The sequence below is a fragment of the Panthera leo genome, chromosome E1, assembly GCF_018350215.1.
Source record: "Panthera leo isolate Ple1 chromosome E1, P.leo_Ple1_pat1.1, whole genome shotgun sequence".
NCBI lineage: Eukaryota > Metazoa > Chordata > Mammalia > Carnivora > Felidae > Panthera > Panthera leo.
Window position 1 is genome coordinate 6,763,577 of NC_056692.1, and position 22,543 is coordinate 6,786,119.

Sequence of the window (22,543 nt, forward strand, 5' to 3'; positions counted from 1 at the left end):
TTTTTAACCAGAATATAGAGAATCAATGGGCATAATTATTTTTGTTTGTTTTTAGTCTTGTGGGATTGTGGTAATCATTTATAGAAGAATATGCTTAATACTTAATGCTTGGTTTTTGTTATTTTGTTTCATTATCTATTTAATACATAGATTACCTATATTCTTATATGTTCTGAAACATTAAGAGAGCCATGAACCTACTGCACAAATTTAGAAGCAAATCATGACCAGGACGCGTGGGTGGCTCAGTTAAGCGTCCGATCTCGGCTCAGGTCATGATCTCATGGTTCGTGAGTTCCAGCCCTCCGTCCGGCTCTGTGCTGACGGCTCGGAGCCTGGAGCCTGCTTCGGATTCTGTGTCTCCCTCTCTCTCTGCCCATCCCCTGCTTATGCTTGTGTGCTCGCTTTCTCTCTCTCTCTCTCTCAAAAATAAAAACATCAAAAAAATTTAGAACCAAATCACTATCAATTATGCTGAAGTCACCTGTGTATCCCTCCAAATCCAATGTCCCTCGTTTTCCTGGAGAGAGCCACTACTCGAAATTTTGTGATTACAATCTTGGGTTCTTCCCATTTTACTACATCTGTATTTATCCCTTAACAGTATGTTGTTGAGTGATGTTTGGTTTTGAGCTCTATGCGAATGGTATCATTTAAGTAATCTTGCTGTTAGCTATTTCCCCCATTCAACATTGTACCTCCAAGAATCATCCCTTGTTTGGGGTAAATTTTATTTCACTACTTATTACTGTATGATATGTCATTATGCGGCTATATCCCAATTTCTTTTTATTTTTTACGTTTATTTATTTTTGAGACAGAGAGGGACAAAGCATGAACGGGGGAGGGTCAGAGAGAGAGGGAGGCACAGAATCCGAAACAGGCTCCAGGCTCTGAGCTGTCAGCACAGAGCCCGACGCAGAGCTCGAACTCACGGACTGCGAGATCATGACCTGAGCCGAAGTCGGCCGCTTAACCAACTGAGCCACCCAGGCGCCCCATATCCCAATTTCTTTATTCTCTCTTAAGTTTTAATTTTAATTCCAGTTAGTTAACACACAGTGTTATATTAATTTCAGGTGCACAGTATATTGCTTCAGCACTTGCGCACATCACCTGGTACTCATTTCGATAAGCATACTCCTTAATAGCCCCATCACCTATTTAACCCCTCCCCACCTCCCCTCTGGGACCCATCGGTTTGTTCTCTTTAATGAAGAGTCTGCTTCTTGATTTCTCTCTCTCTCATTTCCCCCTTTGCTCATTTGTTTTTTTTCTTAAATGCCCCATATGAGCGAAACCACATGTCTTTCACTGACCGGCTTATTTTGCTCCATCCGTGTCGTTGGAAATGGCATGATTTCATTCCTTTTTTTATGGCTGAGTAATCTTCCATATGACTTCTTTATCCATTCGTCGGTCGATAGACACCTGGGCTGCTTCCGTATCATGGCTGTTACAAATAATGCCGCTATAAACATAGGAGGGCATTGTTCCCCCTTGAATTAGTATTCGTGTGTTCTTTGACACCCAGTAGTGAGATTGCTGGATCATAACGTCATTCTGTCTTTAACTTTTTGAGGGCCCTCCTTACTGTTTTCTGCAGTGGCTGCACCATTGTGCCTTCCCACCGACAGTGCACGAGGGTTCCTTTTTCTCCACATCCTCGCCAACACCTGTTGTTTCTTGTGGTGTTGACTTTAGCCATTTGGCCGGTGTGAGCTGGTATCTCATGGTGGTTTTGATTTGTATTTTCCCTGAGGATGTGGGATGATGAGCATCTTTTCATGTGCCTCTTGGCCCATCTGTATGCTTTTGGAGAAATGTCTGTTCATGTCTTCTGCCCATTTTTTAATTGGATTATTTGCTTTGGGGGCATTGAGTTTTAGAAGTTCCTTATATATTTTGGATACTAACTCTAACAGATATGTCATTTGCAAATATCTTCTCCCATTCCACAGGTTGCCTTTTAGTTTTGTTGATTGTTTTCCTTCGCTGTGTAGAAGATTTTTATTTTTATTAAGTCCTGATAGTTTATTTTTGCTTTTGTGTCCTTTGCCTCGGGAGACCTATCTTCAAAGAAGTCTCTACAACCAACGTCAAACAAGTTATTGCCTGTGTTCTCCTTTAGGATTTTTGTGGTTCATGACTCACATTTAGGTCTTTCATCCATTTTGAATTTGTTTTTGTGCATGGTGTAAGAAAGTGGTCCCCTTTCCTTCTTTTGCATGTTGCTGTCCAGTTTCCCTAGCACCATTTGTTGAAGAGACTGTGTGTTTTTCCGTTCAGTATTCTTTCCTACTTTGCCGATAATGAATTGACCATATAATTGTGGGTTTATTCTGGTTATTTTCTATTCTCTTCCATTGACCTATGTGTGTTTTTGTGCCAGGACCATACTGCTTTGATTCCTACAGCTTTGAAATATAACTTGAAGTCTGGAATTGTGATGCCTCCAGCTTTTCTTTTCAAGATTTCTTTAGCTACTCAAGGACTTTTGTGGTCCTGCACAATTTGCTGTTGGTATTTTAAGTTTATTTTGAGAGAGAGAGCATGCACGTGAGCGCGGGAGGGACAGAGCGAGAAGGGGGGTAAAGAGAGAGAATCCCAAGCAGTCTCGTGCTGTCAGCACAGAGCCCAACGCAGGGCTCAAACCCACAAACCATGAGATCATGACCAGAGCCAAAATCAAGAGTTAGACGCTTAACCAATTGAGCCACCCAGACACCCTGCTGTTGGTGTTTTGATAGGGATTGCATGAAATGTGTAGATTGCTTTGGGTGGTATAGACATTTAAACAGTATTTGTTCTCCCAATCCATGGGCATGGAATGTTTTTCTATTTCTTTATGTCACCTGCAATTTCTTTCATCACTTTCTTTTTTTATAGTTTTCAGAGTACAGATCTTTCGCCTCTTTGGTTATGTTTATTCCTAGGTATTGTATTATTTTGGGTATATCTTTATTCTCTTTTTGATGGGGTTTTTTTCCCCTCATTTTTTAATTTTTATTTTGCAAAAAAAAAAAAAAAAATCTCACAAAAACCTGCCAGGAATGTTTTATAAATGTCTCCTGGTAAATGTGCAGGGGTTTCTGTAGGATAGTGTTTGTTTTGGAACGCAGGTTCCAACTCATTAGTGATAATGGAATCGATTTAGTGAGCATACTAGAAAATATTAGAGCGCATGAGACATAAAGAGAGTAAATATTCTGTACTGTTTTGTTAAAAGATGTTTTGTTTGGGTACTGAGTTTCAGTCTTAAATGTACAAGATAATGACACATGGTTTTCTACAATGCTGTTAACAATTTATACTTATCGTAGTGCTTTGTAGAGATTCTCATTACTTCGTATCATCACTATTTGGAATTGTCAGACATGCGTTTTCATCAAACTGGTAGATATAGAATGATATCTCTTTGTAGGTTTCATTTGCATAGTCCTGGTTCCTAATGAGGTTGGCCGTGTTTTTATATATTTGTTAATCATTAGAATTTTCTCATTTAAGCAGTGCCAGTCTTCAGCCTGTTATACTGTAGAGTTGATTTATTTTCTTTTTTTAATTGACTTTTGGGAGTTCCTGATACAACCTGAATTTTAATACTTCAGCAGTTACATACTTTTTTACATATATCTTTCTCCATTTTCTGACTTTCTTTTTAGATATTTTTCTCATCTACTGTAACAAGTTCGTTTTCATGTAAATATATTTATTATTCTTTTCTTTTATGGCTGATCTTTTTTTCTCAAAGTGTCATTCCATGGTCAGAAACACAAGATATGCCGTATGTATTTTCCCAGAAGTTTTAACGTCTTGCCTTTTAAGTTTAAGTCTTTAATTCGTTGGGACTTGGCGTTTATGCATAGTGTTGGGTAGAACTCTCTTTTCTTTTCTTTCTTTTTTTGCGGGGGGTGGGGGGGGGATATGCAGTTGACCCAGCACTACATATTGCATAACACCCCTTTTCCACAATCTGGGATAACACCTCTATCTATCATTTTGTGTGTGTGAGTCTGTTCCCCAACATTGTCTTCTGTTCTCATGTTCAGTGTGAACACTGATAGAATAAATACTATCTTAATTACTCTGACTTGAGCAAGTTTCAGTGTGTGGAAGTGAAGTTCCTCCAACTTATTCTTCCTACAGATATTCGTGTTTTTTTCTTACATCTTGCATTCCTTATAAGTTTAAGATTTAGCTCATTAACTCAGTTTTAAGTTAATATTTGAAACTTTTTTATTAGGGTTGCATCGGCATAAAGAGAACTGATATCTTTACAAAGTTAATTCTTTCCATAAATATAGTATGTGTCTCAATTTGTCTTTTTAATGTCTTTTACTAATTCTTTCTCTATAAGCTATCGCCAGTCTCTTATTAAATGTATTCTATATTTGTTCCATGTTAAGTGATTTTTAAAATTAGTTTTTCTTAGTATTTGCTGACTATATTGATTTTGTTATATTGCTTTTATAGCCAGCTATCATTGGAAACTTAGATTATTTTAAATAACTTATTTTTTTTTAACATTTTTATTTTTGAGAGACAGAGAATGAGCCAGGGAGGAGCAAAGAGAGAGGGAGACACAGAATCTGAAGCAGGCTCCAGGCTCTACCTAAGCTGTCAGCACAGAGCCTGCTGGGGGGCTCAAACCCACGAATTATGAGATCATGACTTGAGCTGAAGTCAGACGCATAACTGACTGAGCCATCCAGGCACCCCAGTTATTTTCTATAACTTCTGTAGGTTATATTAGTTTAGGTTCTTTCTCTTTAGTTTTTAAATCTTCTATTTTAGTTGCTTACTTGTAAGCTGGGTAGAAAGCGATAGTAGGCATTTTTGTCTTATTCTTGACTTCAAAGGGAATATTTTTAACATGTTCCCATTAAGAATAATGTTTTATAGGTATGTTTGAAAATACAAACATAAGGATTTTCCTTAACAATTTTAAGATTTTTTCATGAATAGGCATTGAATTTTATTAAATATTTTGTCTGCATTGCCGGAGATAGTCATGGTTTATCATTTAACCTGTCAGCGTGAAGAATTACACTTGCAGATTTCTAGTGTTAAAGCACTCCTGGGACAACTAGCTGACTCAGTCAATGGAGCATGTAAATCTTGATCTTGGGGTTGTGAGTTCGAGCCCCACGATGGGTATAGAGATTACTTAAAATCTTAGAAGAGCCTGGGTGGCTCAGTCGGTTAAGTGTCCGACTTCAGCTCAGATCATGATCTCATGGTTTGTGAGTTTGAGCCCCACGTTGGGTTCTGTGCTGACAGCTCAGAGCCTGGAGCCCGCTTCAGATCCTTTGTATCCCTCTCTCTGCCCCTCCCCCGCTCACAAGTGCACTCTCTTGCTCTCTTTCTCTCTTTTTCTCAAAAATAAACAAACATTAAAAAACCACAAAAGTAAAGTCTTAAAAACCCACAAAAACCACTCATGCAGTCTAGCAATTTATCTGATTTGCTCATAATGTGCTAATTAATTTTGTTTAGGGCATTTGTATCATTGTTAATATACAGAACCAGTCTATGATTGATTTTCTTTGCACATCCTTGTGTAGTTTTTGTAACACGTTATATACTTGTCTCTTAGAATGAGCTGCGGGTGTAGCTTCTTTTTTTATTCTTTTGAAGTTTGTGCAAGTTTGGAAAGAAGCATTTCTTGGAAATTTTCTTGCTAAACACCTTGGTCCTCTTTTTCTGCTGTGGAAAGATATTTAATTGCTGCTTTAATGTTTTTTAAATGTTTATAGGACTATTCAGGCATCCAATTAATTCTTTTTTTTAATGTTTATTATTTTTGAGAGAGAGAGAGACAGAGTGTGAGTAGAGAAGGGGCAGAGAGAGAGAGAGGGAGACACAGAATCCGAAGCAGGCTCCAGGCTCTGAGCTGTCAGCACAGAGCCCAACTCGAGGCTTGAACTCAGGAATAGCGCGATCATGACCTGAGCCAAATTTGCACTCTTAACCGACTGAGCCACCCAGGCGCCCCTGGCATCCTATTTATTCTTGAGTCAGTTTGCGCTTGCTTTATTTTTCTATTTGGCCATTTTGTCTGTTTTCAAATAAAACTGTTCGTCACTTTCATTTATTGTTTTCATCTCTACGGTATCACAAACCTCGAGATCATGATGTCAGCTGGAATCAAGAGTAGTACGCTTGACTGACTGAGCCATCCCGGCATCCCAAGTTTCTGTATTTTTTTTAAAGTATCACTTTGCTGACAAGTTGATATCCAGTATTTTAATTGTTTTTCAATTCTAAATATTTAAAAAATTCTAACACCTTCATTTTGACCTATGAGCTATTTAGAATTGTTTTTGAAGTTTCCAAATCTTGTTTTGTTGTTGTTGCTTTTTGATTTTAACTTTTTAGTGAAGGATTTCAAACTAAATTGCACCGGGGTCAGAAAACATCATCTGCAAGGCATCTGTTCTTTGGGGTTGATCGAGAAGAGCTTTATAGGCTAATAAGTGGTTAATTTTTGGAAATGAATTCTTGTGTGCATGAGAAGAATTTATATTCTATAGTGATGATATTCAGGGTTCCATGTATGTCTGTCAAATAAATCGTGTTGACTTAGGTTTTTCAGATCCTCTGTATCTTGATTAACTTTTTTTCTGCCTTACCTCTCATTAATTAAAAGGGAAATGCTGACATTTCAATTATGGTAGATTTTTTAAAGGCTTCCTAAAGTTCTGTCAGTTTTGATTTATATACTTTGTGATTCTAAACAGGTACATCCAAGTTTCAAATTCTCATAGCCCCTAGATGAGGTAGACTTTTATCATTATATTGCGATCCTCTCTCCCTTTTAATGTCGTTTTTTGTTTTTTTTTGTATTTTATTTTATTTTATTTTATTTTATTTTACTTTATTTTATTTTTATTTTATTTATTTTTTGCCTCAAAGTCTATTTTGGCCAACATTATTATAATGTTAATTAGAAATAGCCTGGTATGTTTTTTTTCCCCTGTTTTTCTCTTTAATCTTCCTGATTGTTTATGTTTTAGATACAGTTCTTAGTTTTTAAAAATCTAGCTCTATGCTAATTCTCTTTATTATTATTTATTTTTATGCTGAACATGTTTAGTGTTTAACTGGTGTGTTTAGGCCTTTTTTAAAAATGTTTATTTTTGAGACAGAGACAAAGAGAGTGCCAACCTGGGAGGGACAGAGAGGAGGGTGGGGAGAGAGGGTGCATGCAGGCACAAGTGAGGGAGGGGCAGAGAGAGAGGACAGAAGATCCAAAGGGGGCTCCACGAAGACAGCAAAAAGCTGGATGTGGACTCTCAGGAACCCCGAGATCATGACCTGAGCCAAAGGCAGACACTCAACCAACTGAGCCACCCAGGCTCCCCCAGGAGCTGAGAATACTTAACTCCCCTCCCTCATTCACCTCATCCTCCCTCATTGACTTCTGCTATTGTCTATTATCTCGATTTTCTTTTAAGAAATTATTTTTTTACTTTAAAAATTTGCACAAAGTAAACCTCACGTTTTCGTTACGGTTCTTTGAGTTTTAACACACATGGATTTGTGTCACCACCAGCACAAACAGGATACGGGGCAACCCATCACCTTAAAAAATTCCCATTGGAGGGGCACCTGCGTGGCTCTGTCGATTGGGCATCTGACTCTTGATTTCAGCTCAGGGCGTGATCCCAGGGTTGTGGGATCAAGTTCTGCGTCAGGCTCCATGCTGAGCGGAAGATTCTCTCTCCCTCCCTCCCCTGCTCGCACGCTGTAGGTTTTTTGGCATTTTCTACATAGACAATAATGTCATCTGTAAATAGGGATATTTTAATTTGTTCCTTTCAGATCTCTTTGGTTTATGTTTACTTTTCTGGCCTTACTGCACTGACTCAGACGCGTAGCACTGTGTTGAATGAATGTCAAGTACAGACATACTGGCCTTGTTCTTGGTCTTCGGAAGTCAAGCATCTCATCTTTCACCACTAACTATAATGTTAACTGTAGGATATTATTTTTGTTTTGTTTTGTTTTACACATGTTATTTAAGTTGAGGACATTCCCTTCTATTGTTAGCTTTCTGAGAGTTTTCACCAAGAATGGGTTTTGAATTGAATTGCATATGCTTTTTCTACATCTATTGATATGATCCGGTTTTTCTTCTTCAGTCTGTATTTGAGATGATGGATTACACTGATTGATTTTCAAATCCCTGGAACAAACCCACCTTGGTCATGGTAAATAATTATTTTTCTGTATTGTTGAATTCTTTTGGTAATCTTTTGTTAAGGATTTGTACATCTATATTCATGGGGAATATTAGTCTATAGTTATCTCACTTTTAATTTTATTTATTTATTTTTACTGTTTTTTGTCTAGCTTTGGTATCAAAAGAATATTCACTTCATAAAATGAATTGGGAAGTATTCCCTCCTCTTCTATATTCTGTAAGACATTGTATAGAATTGGTGTCAATTCTTCTTTAAACATTTGGTAGAATTATTTTGTGAAGACTTCGCGGGGTGGGAGGTAGTTAATCTTAGAAGTTCAAATTCCTACTAGTTACAGACTATTAAGATTGTCTATTCCTACTGGGTATATTATAGTAACTTTTTTTTTTGAATAATTAGTCCATCATATACAAGTTGTCAAATTTACATGTGTAAGGTTGTTCAAAGACATTTTGAAATTTACAGTGTTCTGTAGTGATGTTTCCTGTTTCACTCCTACTATTGGTGATTTGTCTTTTTCTTTCTTTTCAGTCATGCTACAGTGTATTTCAATTGTCCTTAGTTTTTTAAAGGACCCGATCTTTCTTTCATTGATTTTTCTCTATTATTATTTTTTTGTTTTAAATTCACTCATTTCTGCCCTTATCTTTATGATGTCCTTCCTTTGGATTTATTTTAACTCACTTTTTATAGGTGTTGCAGTAGGAACTTATATTTTAATTTGAGAATGTTTCTTTTTCTAATGTGTGGATTTTAGTGCTACCAGTTTCCCTCTTTAGCACTGCTTTGGCTGCATCCAACATTTTGATACATGGTATTTTCATTTTTATTCAGGTCAGTATTTTTTATTTCTTTTGAGGCTTTCTCTTTGGCCCATGGATTATTTAGAGGTGTTTCATTTACTGTCCAAGTATTTGAACTTTCCAATATTTTCTTCTTATCTTTCTGTTACTGATTTCTACTTTGACATCTTCTGTGGTTGGATAATGCATTGTCTATGATTTCATTTATTTCAAGTTAATTGAGGTTTGTTTTATGACCCCAGATGTTGTATGTTGTATATGTCCCATGAGCCCTGGAAAAAGTATGTCTGCTGATGTTGAATGCAGTGTTCTACAAATGTCAGTTAAAATCTATTGGTTAATGGAGTTATTGTGTCCTTACTTATTCTTCCTAATTTTGTATATCTAGTTGGTCTATCAATAATTGAGAGAGGAAGTACTGATGTCTCCAGTTACGAATGTGGATTTGTCTATGTGTCCTTTTAGTTCTATAAGTTTCTGCTTTATGTATTTTGCAGTATTGTTGTTTAGTTCATACACACTTGGGACTGCTGTGTCTTCCTATTTGATTGATCTTTTACGAATATATGATTCTCCTTTCTGTCTCTAGTCATTTTCTCTGTCTTAGAAGCCTACTTCATATGTTAATATGGGTACTCCTGCTTGCTTTTGACTAATGTTTATGTAGTATATTTTTCTACAATTTTACTTTCAACCTACTTATATAATTATATTTGAAGTGAGATTCTCATTCGACTCAGGTCATGATCTCACCTTCCCAAGTTTGAGCCCCATGTGGGACTCTGTTGACAGCTCAGAGCCTGGAGCCTGCTTCAGATTCTGTGTCTTTCTCTCTACCCCTCCCCTACTTGCACTCTGTCTCTCAAAAATGAATAAACGTTAAAAAAGAAAATAGTCCTTTGAAGTGAGATTCTCTTAGACAACATTTTTAACCTACTCTGCCAATCTCTATTAACTGGTATATTTACACCATTTACATTTAACATAAGTATGGCTGGTTTAGGGCTTACGTCCACTATTTTTTATTTTATGTTTGGTTTTTCTGTTTTTCATTGTTTTGTTTTGTCTTTCCTTCTGGGTTAGGTTACATTTTGATTTCTCTATAACATGTTTGAGTGTATCTTCTTATGTAGCTTTTTTAGCCGTGGCTCTGGTTATTACATATACGCAGCTTATCACAGCATACTAGTATCTTTATTTTACCAGTTTCAGTGAAATCTAGAACCTTTACTTCCCTTTATGTCCCTTTATCCTTTTCCAAATAAAGTATAATTGTATTAAATATTTCCTTTACATACATATAGAGCCATATACACAATGTTATAAATTTTTTGCTTCAACCATTAATAGAGGAAACTCAAGGGGAGAAAGAAGACTATCTTATTTACTATTTTTGACCACCAGGTTCTTTTTTCGTTCCTGATACTTGAAGGTTATTTCTTTTACCATTTCTTTTTCTTTGTTTAGAACTTCCCTTAGCAGTTGTTTAAGACGAGCCTGCTGATGACATGTTTTGTTAGTTTTCTTTTATCTGAGAACATCCTGATGTTTTTCCATTCCTAAAGGATATTTTAATTGGATATAGGATTGTAGGTTAGCAGTTATTTTCTTTCAGTACTTGGAAAATGGTGTACCACATCCCTCTGTCCTCTGTAGTCTCTCATCAGAAATCTTCTGTAATTTGAGTTGTTTCCCCTCCATTAGTAAGGTATCATTTTTGTCTCACTGTTATCAAGTCTTTCTTTGTCTTTAGTTTTCAGAAATTTGACTATGAGTCTTGGTGAGGACTTCCTTGTGTTTATCCTGTTTGTATGTGCTCAGCTTCTTGAATATTACATCTTTTGCCAAATTGGGGCAGTTTTCAGCCATTATACCTTTGAGTATTTTTTCAGCCCCCTTCTTTTCCCTCTTCTGGGACTCTGATGACATCAACATTTAATCTTCCACTATAGTTCCACAGGTCCCTAATGCTTTGGTTTGGGTTGTTTGTTCTATCTTCGTTCTGTTGTTTAGACTGGGAAATTTCTCTTGTGCTTTCTTGCAGTTCACAGATTTTTCCTCTGCTTTCTCCATTCGACAGTTGAACCCATCCACCAGGAATTTTTTTTTTTTGGGGGGGGGGGGCGGTGATTTTTGAGAGAGACAGAGTACAGAGAGAGAGGGAGACACAGAATCGGAAGCAGGCTCCAGGCTCTGAGCTGTCAGCACAGAGCCCGACACGGGGCTCGAACCCACAAAACATGAGATCCTGACCTGAGCCAAAGTCAGACCCCCAAACGAGTGAGCCATCAAGGCACCCCCTCCCCATCTACCAGGATTTTTAACTTAGATTATTACAGTTTTCAACTTTAAAATTTTCATTTTCTTCTTTTTTATATCTTCTGTTCTGAGACTTTCTATTTTTTTTATTCATTTCAAGCACGTTCATAAATGCTTATCAAAGCATTTTCTTGGCGAATGCTTTAAAGTTTTTGTCAGATAATTCAAACGTCTCCGTCATCCTGCTCTTGGCATTCATTGATTGCCTTCATTCAACTTGGGATCTTTCTGGTTCTTGATAGGATAAGCAATTTTTTATTGATACTTGACTATTGTCTTATATGATGAGATTCTGGGTTTTATTTAAACTTTCTCTTTTAGCTGACTTCCTCTGATCTCATTCTAGCAAGGGAAGGGAGAATTCTGCTTTGTTACTGCCAGGTGGAAATAGAAGTCCTGGTTCCCCCCTTGGCCGTCACTGGTTCCCACACCCCCAAGAGGGTGATGCCCCTCGTTACTGCTGGGTGAGAGTGGGAATTCTGGCTCCCCATTAGGCCTTCACTGATACCGCCCTGGCTGGGAGTGGCTCATTATTGCTCCCCACTAGGCTTCCATTGTTGCCATCCAGAGGGTGGTTTTGTTACTGCTGGATGATGGTGAAAGTCTCGACTCCCCTGGGCCTCCCTTTACACCACATTCCCAGAGGAGGAGACAGAGGCTTTGTCAACACAAGGTGAGGGTTGATGTGTGGACCGCTCATCTGGCTTCCATTGTTATAGCTGAGAAGTGACAAATGTCCCAGCTCCATACTCAAACGTCTCTGATGCTACACTGGCCAAGAGGAAGGGGAGGATTGGGTGCTTTGTTATAGCCAGGCAAGGGTGAAAGGCTAGGTGCCCTTCTCAGTGTTGGCTGGTGTGGTTGGGGTAGGACAACGGTTTTTTCTTCTGTAGCATTTGGCTGAAGTGAGCAGTCATTATCTATGAACATTTTCTATCTTGCTAGGCTGCCGCCTTCCTGATCCCTGGGCTACAGGGACCTGGCTTTTGTTGGACTTTTTATCTCTGCACTCACTGGTATTTCCGTTCACAGCTTCAAGTGTGGAATATGTGAGACAGAAGTCCCATATTTCACACCATGCCGTTCGTTGGGTCTGGCGGTCACTGGCCAGTCTACCTTTTGTCCGCCTTGCAAAGTCTTGTGTTTTATACGGAAAGCCCCAAGGTTTTGCTTTTAGTTAGTGACGGGAAATAGGTGAAATGTGTTCCCTCCGTCTCTCCAGAAGTGGAAGTCCTGGCACTAATATTTCAGTGTATCATTAGTTCTTCAGTATTTCATACATATGTTGCCATCTTTGACAATTCTGGTCGTTGAAGTTCTTCAGGCTCTCCATATATTGTGTTTTCTTCCTCTGTACCTTGAGTGTTGATCATCTGTTTTCATGGGAATTTGCAGTTTGTATGTGTGAGTGTGAGAGGGAGAGAGTGACCCCCAGAGAGACAAGATGACAGAGAACACGCCCACGGGAGAGAAATCATTGACTGAACCTTATCTCTGAGATTCTCTAGACAATAAATTAGGAATGTTTTGCGCCATATAAGATTCGCAATCTCCCCTGATGTGATGCAGGGGTTGCTAAGAGGTTGGGGACACTTCGGCCCGTGTCCAGGTTCTTTCTCCAGATGTGTTCATCTCGGGTTCAAGCTCCCCCACCCCCACTTTCTGGCAGGGGCGCCTAACGCTTGGTTGCCAGATCTGAATGGTGGCATTTGAGTTTATCACTAGGAATCCATGTTTTCTCCTTGTTTGCTGTTTATCGATCCCTGGTCAGATTTCTGTTACTTTTACTTGCTTGTTTGGGGGAGGCCATGGGGTACAAGTTGGGGAACATGCTTAATTCTGTTACTTTAAAAAAAAAAAAAAAAAGAATGTCTGTAACAACAGAAATGGTTTTGCTGTCCTTCATCCCGGGTTGAGACGGTAATAGACTCTTTAGAGGATCTTACTTGCCAGAGTATTTAAGGTTCCCAGTAAATGACAGTATGGTCTGTATTTTCTCTTGCTAGAAATGTCCACTAATAATGTGTGTTCTTCTAGTCTCACCATGAGCAGAGGAAGTGGGGAATAAGTACGAGACTGTGTTCTTAATTTTTTCTTTTCTTTTTTTTTTTTCACTGATATATTTCTCAATTTTTTCTTTAGGGCAGAAAAGACTGAAGTTCTGAGTGAAGACCTTCTTCAGGTAAGGTTGTCACAGGCCCCTTAGCATATAGACATGAAATATATCTTCCCGTTAAAACTGAGTCGTTCCCAGTGCCCGTTAAACCGCTTACACTGCTCCTCATGCAGTCTGTTTAGACACAGCTTCTTTCCCTTTATGATATTACTTTATTTTTTTTAATGTTTATTTAGGTGGGGTTTCTTTTTTAGGTTTTGTTTTTTGTTTTTTTTTTTTTTTTTGAGAGACAGAGACAGAGCATGAGCGGGGGAGGGACAGAAAGAGAGGGAGACACAGAATCCAAAGCAGGCTCCAGGCTCTGAGCCATCAGCACAGAGCCCGATGCAGGACTCGAACTCATGACCTGAGCTGAAGTCGGAGGCTCAACCGACTGAGCCACCCAGTCACCCCTATATATTACTTTAAATACCGGTTTAGGTAAGACTTTTCAGGAGACCTGGCTGCCATTTCACTGCGGGGTCACAGAGTCTCCTGGTCTGTGATTGTCCCTCCCTCCCCCCAGCTCCGGTTCTCCAGCGTTGGGTGTTGAATCCCCAGCAGTGCTTGTCTCTGCACAGACACGGGGTAGTTTCTTCTCCCTCGGTTGCCCGGATGGATGGCCCTGCTTCTCCTGACCTTGCCCTCACCTGGTAACCCCGCCCGCTGCTCTGTGTGCAGGTTGAGAAACGCCTGGAGCTGGTGAAGCAAGTCTCCCACAGCACGCACAAGAAGCTCACCGCATGTCTCCAGGGCCAGCAAGGGGCCGAGGCTGACAAGCGCTCTGTAAGTACCCCCCACGCCCTGACCGCACCACCCTGGCAGCTTAAACCTGGCCATCGGAGGACAGGGGTCCCGCTCCTGGGGCCGTGTTTGGTTACGCTGTGTTTCTACGGCCACTTCTGTGTCTGAGGGTTGACGTGTCCTGTGTTTCTGCCGTGTGGCAGCCGCTTCCCACCCCTTCCTGCCCTTGAACCCTGCCCGAGGCATCCTTCCCCACCCTCAGCAGGCAAGACCCTGTCCCTCTGTCCCTCTCTTTGTTCTCCCCAGAGGGGGGCAACCAGGGTGTGCTTGGGATTCCACGGTTAGGGAAGCTCTAAGCTGTCTTCTCTCTGCTTTGTCTCACTTACAGGCTCCCTGTGCCTCCAGAGTATTTAGGATCCCATGGAAAAAAATCCCCCCTAGGGCACCTGTAAAGACCGTTGTGAAAATTATTTTCCCTATAATGAAAACTTCATTTTATTTATTTATTTTTAAAGTGTATTTATTTTGAGAGAGACAGAGACAGTGCGAGTGGGGAAGAGGCAGAAAGAGGGAGAAAGAGGGAATCCCAAGCAGGCCCCATGCTGCCAGCACAGAGCCCGACGCGGGTTTCGAACTCCTGAAACCGTGAGATCATAACCTGAACCGAAACCAAGAGTTGGAGGCTTAACCGACTGAGCCACCCGGGCACCCCTTCCCTGTAAGGGAAGGCTACTGAAAGGTTAATAAACGTTAATGAAACCTTGAAAGAGAGCCTGACAAATGAAGGTATCCTAATGTCTTTGTGTGTAAGCTGCGTTAGTAACAAGAGGCATTGCCTGTTGCGATCCTGTTGAACAGTCCTTGCTGGAACCAGTCGTCTCTGGCTTCCCTCCTGACCTCCTCCCCGCCCCCAACTCCACCAGAGGTTAAAACAAATTCTTAGAGGTTCCATTGGCTTTATTACAAGGACTCTGCCATCTAGGAGGTTTTAATCCTCCTTGAGTTTATAGTCAACATGCTTGGTGTCTTTCTGTCTCTGGCATGCAGTTACTGTTGACCTCTGCTTCCCAGTGGTCTTCCTGAGCCTCCCACCCCCAGCTTGAGCGGGCTCATGTTGAGTGACTGTCACGCAATGTGTCCGGATGCTTCATCCCGTCTCATGCTGCCATTCTAGAACCTTCCCTGTCAATCATTCCATCTTCTTCCCAGTGCTCGTGTCTTCTTTCTTAACATTCCCAGAAGGAATCACTTATGTGTGGTAGAAAGAAAATGTTCACAGGGTTTGGGAAATATCTGTGGAAGTAATTCTGTGTGTATCCAGTGTTTTAGGAAGGGGCACCCGAACCGTCTAAAGGGAGAGTCTGCAGGGGCGCCTAGGAGGCTCAGTCAGTTAAGTGTCCGACTTCGGCTGAGGTCATGATCTCAAGGTTCGTGAGTTCGAGCCCCGCATCAGGCTCTGTGCGACAGCTCGGAGCCTGGAGCCCGCTTCACATTCTGTGTCTCCCTCTCTCTCTCTGCCCCTACCCCACTCAAGCTCAGGAGTAGCATCCAAATGTTACCACTAGGGGTTTGAAACTGGCCTTTGGTGTTGGTAGGTTGATTCTTGCTAGACCTTTTTTTTTTTTTTTTTTTTTTCCTGGGATAAGATAAAATTGCCTAGACCTGTAGGGTTTTAATTGACTGAGGGTCTTTGCAAACTGTATCAGTTAGGAGGCATTTGGCTCCCCACATGTTCTAAAATATATTAATAGGAAATTTAAGATAGGGAGAGGCCACCAGGTTAGGGGATCATTGGCATTGAAAAGATAAGTTTGATGGGGGAGGGAGACACTATGTCATGGAGGGCCACACGGGGAAACACCAGGGTCAGACAGGACAGAGAGCGGCAAGTGCACGCAAGAGTTGATCGTGCTTTCCCTTGGAAGGAATAGTTGAGGCAGGATAAAGAGGCTTAGAGTCGGCCGGATTGAGTAACTTCGGCAGGCTCTGGGGCACGGGGCCGTCTCTAATGTCTGGTACCTGGCTCTGAGGTGGTTAGGGCAGGTGGATGGTGGATTGGACAGCGAGAGCCCCATAAACGAACGCGTTGGGGTGCAAGCTGTGGGTTGGTTGGTTTTCATTCGAAAGGCACAGTCATGGGTGAATTGTTGACTGTCTCTGAGAACTGGCTAACCCGTGACTCCTGGGTGGCTCAGTCAGTTGAGCATCCAACTTTGTCTCATCTCACAGTTTGTGGGTTAGAGCCCCGTGTTGGTCTCACTGCTGTCTGCACAGAGCTCACGTCAGACCCTCTGACCCCCTCTCTCTGCCCCTTTCCAGACTCATTCTCTGTCTCTCTCAAAAATAAATAAACTGAGGGTGGCTCAGTTGGTTGAGCATCCGATTTTAGCTCGGGTCATGATCTCATGGTTCATAGGTTCGAGCCCCGCATTGGGCTCTATGCTGACAGCTCAGAGCCTGGAGCCTGCTTTGGATTCTGTGTCTCCCTCTCTCTCTGCCTCTTCCCTGCTTGTACTCTGCCTGCCTCTCCCTCTCCCTCTCCCTCTCCCTCTCCCTCTCCCTCTCCCTCTCTCTCAAAAATAAACATTTAAAAAAATGAAAATGGGGGCGCCTGGGTGGCTCAATCGATTAAGCGTCTGACTTGAAACTCAGGTCATGATCTTGCTGTTCATGAGTCCAAGCCCCTGTCGGGTTCTGTGCTGACAGCTCAGAGCCTGGAGCTTGCTTCAGATTCTGTGTCTCCCTTTCTCTCTGCCCCTCCCTCACTTGTGCTCTGTCTCTCTCTGTCTCTCTCTCTCAAAAAATAAACATTTAAAAAAAAAATCAGCTAACCCTGGCAGAGGTGGTCCCCCCAGGGTCATCAAGGCACCAGATGTCAAAGCCTCAGGTTACAACAAATACAGGACATAGTTAACACACTGATTAATTGTGACTTTTGCATAAAGGATCTTACTTATCACTTAATGAGATGTCTGAGGTAGTGGGTCCCGAGGTATATTCATCAGCTTTGGGCCAGCATGTCTGCGATGTTCTTGTCCCTCCTAGTAGTTGTAACGTGGCTGCTGTGGCTCCAGGCATCACATCTTCATGTTAACCCCATCAGAGGCAGAACACGTGAGGGTGGTATAGAAGATGAACTATCTTTGCATGCTTGTTTCTGTTTTGTTTTTATCGGGGAAGAGAAAAGCCTTTCCCAGAATATTTTATGTTGCCCTAGCTGCAAGGGAGGCTAAGGAGGGGAATACGTGTTGGGGAGAAATGGTGTTGCCATGGCTGGCCATGATTCGCTAGCTGGGACACAGGTGATGGGGCTGCTGTTGGCGGGGGGGGGGGGGGGGGAGGGGGGGGCACACAGTGGCTGTTGTCAGGCCCTGAGGATTACAGTGATCACTATACAAATTGGACACCCCTCTGGTCGACCTGGAGGAAGTCTGTGCTCAACACGGGGGTATTGCTCAAATACGTATAGGTCAGTGATTCCACAGCATAAATTTCAAGCATCTGATTTGGTCATTGATTTCTTGAGCTGATCAGTCTTCTCGTGTCCTCCTGGGACCGAATATATGATCTGGCAGGAAAGAAAGTCAAAGAGCTATTTTAAATATTGAACAGCCTCAGACCGGCCAGAAAAAAATGTCCAAGGCCGTGACTCAAATCCATTTTTCCAGTTTTTTTTCTGAAGTAACACATCCAGGGGTTTAATAGGAGCCATGGCACTTATTAATTGCCTCATACTGAAATATGTGCTCATTTCTCTGAGATTATTAGGTAAGGAGATATGTCAAGATCCAAGAAACAGGCAAAAAGAAAAAGGGATTAGAAGTGAGAACATTAACCATGTCTCCCTTTCTCTATGCCCCTCCCCTGCTCATGCTCTGTGTCTCTCAAAAAATAAAATAAAACATTAAAAAAAAATTTTTTTTTAAAGAGGGGGGTGCCTGGGTAGTTCAGTCAGTTGAGCGTCTGACTTTAGCTCAGGTCATGATCTTGTGTTCATGGGTTCGAGCCCCACGTCAGGCTCTGTGCTGACAGCTCAGAGCCTGGAGCCCACTTTGGATTCTATGTTTCCCTTTCTGTCTGCCCCTCCCCTGCTCACGCTCTGTCTCTCTCTGTCTCTCAAAAAATAAAACATTAAAAAAAATTTTAAGTGAGAAACTGAAAAAAAAAAAAAATAGAAGAGAATGGGGAAGATTGGCAGTGAAGAAAGTAATGAGCTAACACCAAACGAGGAAGGTAGGTGTTCAGAGAGGGAGATGTAAATACAGAGAACAGACTGATGGAGGCCAGAGGGTAGGCGGTAGGGGGATGGGTGAAAGGGGTGGAGGGGAGAGGGAGGTCCAGGCTTCCAGCTATGGGATGAATAAGTCACAGGGATGACAGCCTGGGGAATAGTCAGTGGTGTGGTGATATCATACAACGGTGACAGTCCGCATAGATAACGTGCGTGGGTATAGGGTTGTCGAATCACTACATTATGCATCTGAAACTAACGTATCATCGTCTGCCATCTATACTTCTGTAAAAAGAGAGGGAGAGGGAGAGAGAGGGTCAAGAGATGGTCCTCGGGGAATAAGGCCAGCGGAAATGAGAGGTGGAGTCCTAGAGTCTCAGGATGGGAAGGGACTTTATCCCGGAAGGTGCACAGCTTTCTATTGGAGCCCATGGCAGTTTGTTGCTACTCGTCACTTTTCTTTTTTTTTTATTGTTCATTTATTTTGGGAGAGCGGGGGAGGGGCAAACAGGGAATCCCAAGAAGGCTCCATGCTGTCAGCGCAGAGCCTGATGCAGGGCTTGATCCCACGACTGTGAGATCATGCTCTGAGCTGAAACAAAGAGTCGGACGCTTAACCGACTGCGCCGCCCAGGCACCCCCTTATTTGGCGCTTGTTTTTAAACAAGCTCGCTAGTTGTGGGTTTTTTTGTTTTTTGTTTGTTTTGTTGTGTTTTTTGAGAGAGAACGAGAGCAAGTAGGGGAAGGGCAGAGAGAGAAAGGGAGACACAGAATCCGAACCAGGCTCCAGGCTCCGAGTTGTCGGCACAGAGCCTGACATGGGGCTCCAACTCACGAACTGCAAGATCATGACCTGAGCCAAAGTCGGACGCGCCCCCAAGCTCATTAGTTCTTAGCAGTTTAGTAGTTTCCAACCCTCCAGCCTTACTGTATACCTGAAAGCCGGGGCTGGCTGTCACATGGGAGCAGACAGAGGAGTGGAGTTTGGTTGGCACTGTCTCAGTGACCCGAGCAGCATTATTCAGTGGGTACTGAGCTAAACCAGATTCCTTATGTGGGATGGAGACTAGAGAAGATACGAATCAGGTTGCCATTTTGCTTCCTTTAGTCCAGGCCAATAGCTGGTTAATTCATTGGTTTCTGAGACCGTCAGTATAATGAACATGATTGGTTTTTCACCGTCCTTGTGCTTCTTCTGTAGGGCATTCCCATTCAACAAGCACACAGTTAGGAGGAGTCCTTCTCCACCTTAATCACTAAATACTTGGAAAGGGCCACGTCTGCCACGTGAAGCCACACTTAATGCCGCGTGCTGAGCAAACCCAGCAAGATCCCTGTTCTCTGGAGGCTCACAGTCTTGCAGGGAAGCAGCCATTCCGTGGAGTCAGTAATTAGGCATCACTAGGAATTAAGTAGTAGAGGGTTTCTGTGAGGAAGTGGCCTTTAAGGACAGCAGAACATAGTGGCACCAAAAGAGGTCAAGGTGCCTGTAGGACAGGGGATGACATGTGCAGAGTTTTCAGAGACAGCAAGGAGTCGGGGGCATTTTCGAGAAACACGAGGGGGTCGTAGAGTATGGATGATGACAAGGGGAGAGGCAGGAAATGGGGCAGCGGGGACCCCATCTCACTGTGTAGGCATGGTAAGGATTTGGACTTGATCTCTAAGATTAGTGGGGAGCCAGTGCTTTAATCAGGAGCAGCATGGTCTGATTTATTGGCAGTTGTATGAAAAATGGGGCGGTGGCTATGGTGGGGCATAGGGGGCAGGGGCCCCAGTTGTGTGGGGCAGGGGCTATGGGGGAAGTAAGAGAGACAAATATGGCGGCGATCTTTGGGAGATACACCAGGATCAGGGAAGAGGGAGAGAAATTGGCAGATGTGGTAGATACACCGTGTAGAGCATCCGGGTCTTGAATGGACATGGGGGTTTGAAGAGTCAAGAGGGCTTTCGGGGTCTCTCTGGCTCGAGCGACTCTAGACTCCATAAGATTTGATGAGATCGCTTAAGGAGATAAATGGCCTTGAGTCAAGAGCCCCAGGACCTGCAACATTTTAAGCCCTCACTGGCGGAGTATCTAGCAAAGAAGGTGGAACAGTCAAGAATGGTACAGGAAAACCACCTCCGTGACTCCTAGACATTACCCTTTATTTTTCTCTTTCCACACCCAGACTTTCGGGAGGGCCCACTGTCTTCCTTCAGACAATTTCCACGTGCTTCAGCATTTGCCACCCTCGTCCATGCAGGCATCGTCTCTGGCCTAAACACAGCTGTTCCCGACGGGTCCCCCACTCTCCACTCCAAACCCATCCCCGTTATAATCCACTGTCTACAACGGAGATCAGACAATGCCACTGTCCTGCTTCAGTCCCACCCAAAGATTCCCATTGTAGAATAACATTTGAGCTCCTCACCCTGACCCTTGGGCCCTAATGATACGCCTTCCCCTGCATCTCTGAGCTCAGCTCTTGTTCCCTCCCGCTGTCATCATTGTCCCAACGGCACTGACCAGTCGCAGAACACGGGGGTGCCCGCAACTTTTTTATTTTTCAATTCTCAGCTCCTAATTAGGGTTCTCAGCACCTAATGTGTTCGTTCCCTTCCTCCCCCCATCACATCACCTCATTTTATTTCCTTCATCGTGTGTAATATGATTATCTGAAATCCTTAAGATCATTCCCCTCCACGAATACATGAGTTCCACGGGAGCAGGGATCTTGCCCATCCATCACGACCACATTTTTAATGCCTAGAACAGGGCCCACCACAGGGTAGGCAATGCTAAAAATACATCTGTGTCATGAATGGATGGCCCAGGAGTATTTTAGGCACAGGACCTGCCTAATGTGTCAGCAAGCCAGTTTGAATCTTTCCTTTTCTCTCCAGAAGCAATTTAGCATCATGATCTTAAGCTCTGGAAGCTGATCGCCTGAGCTTGAAGCCCAGATCCACTGCTTCCTGATTATACCTGACGTTGGACAAGTCAGTTAGCTTTGTATATCTCTTGCCTTCTTCATTTGGTAAGAACAGTAACGAATTTCTACCCAATAATGTTGTTTGAGAGCTCAGTGAGGTAATACACAGGAACGCCTAGCACAGTGCTTAACGTAAGTAAATATTCAAGAGGTGTAACCCACTGCCATTTTTGGGGCCCCACCGTTCAGCTGAAATGACCATTGACAACCATTGACCATTTTGGGGAGTGAACTCGAGAGTTGCCTGGGTTTGGAATCAGCAGTTTTTCAGGACTAGAGGGTACGGGTGTGTATGTTGGGGAAACAGAGTGGATATTAGGATTAGACTTTTTGTCTCTTAGTCATTCTACAAAGTGTGTTGATTGTTCCTGAGATAATTTTAGAGGGAACAGTCATCTCAGAAAAGTCGATTTGATGACTTCCAGACCCTGGAACATTGTGGCTTCCCTAACCTTAATTCTTAAGGTTCTATCAGTCCTCTAGAATTGGGGGGAAGTTTATTTTAGTTTTTTGTAATGTTTATTTATTTTTTGAAAGAGAGAGATGGAACGAGAGTAGGGGAGATGCCGAGAGAGAGGGAGACACAGAATCCGAAGCAGGCTCCAGGCTCTGAGCTGTCTGCACAGAGCCCGACAAGGGGCTCAAACCCACGAACCATGAGATCATGACCTGAGCTGAAGTCGGACACTCAACCGACTAAGCCAGCCAGGTGCCCCAGTAGAGGACTTGTTTAAATAAATGTTGTCGTCTTCGTTCAGTGATCTATGTATCCGTTAGAAACAGAAAGAAAGAATGGGCCAGCTGTGTGTGTCACCATGGGAAATGGAGCCCACGGTATCTCCACACCAAGCAGAGAGCAAGGCGTAGAGTCGTGTAAGTTATATGCCAACATTTGTGGGGGGAAATAGATCCACTAAGAACAGACACACTGAGTATAATGGATCCACTTAGAATCTTTGTGGAAGGGTACACAAAAGGCTGGTCCCTGTCACTGGCTCTCTGGTGGCAAGAGTCACAGATGCAAGGGACACTGGTTGCTGTAACCCTTCTGGTGACTTCATGCGCCATGCCCATGTATTTCCTGTTCCTGTTCAGTTTACTGTAAGTCC

General features: G+C 42.5%; 1 protein-coding gene across 3 annotated transcripts in view; it reads left to right on the plus strand.

Moving 5' to 3' along the window:
• ARHGAP44 (Rho GTPase activating protein 44) overlaps window positions 1-22,543 on the plus strand; it is a 179,993-nt gene that overhangs the window by 83,911 nt on the left and 73,539 nt on the right. For all 3 annotated transcript variants that reach the window (XM_042914749.1, XM_042914748.1, XM_042914747.1), the window contains exons 2-3: window positions 13,472-13,511; window positions 14,166-14,270. In XM_042914749.1, the coding sequence (XP_042770683.1) occupies window positions 13,472-13,511; window positions 14,166-14,270 (145 nt within the window). The remainder of the gene's footprint in view (window positions 1-13,471; window positions 13,512-14,165; window positions 14,271-22,543) is intronic.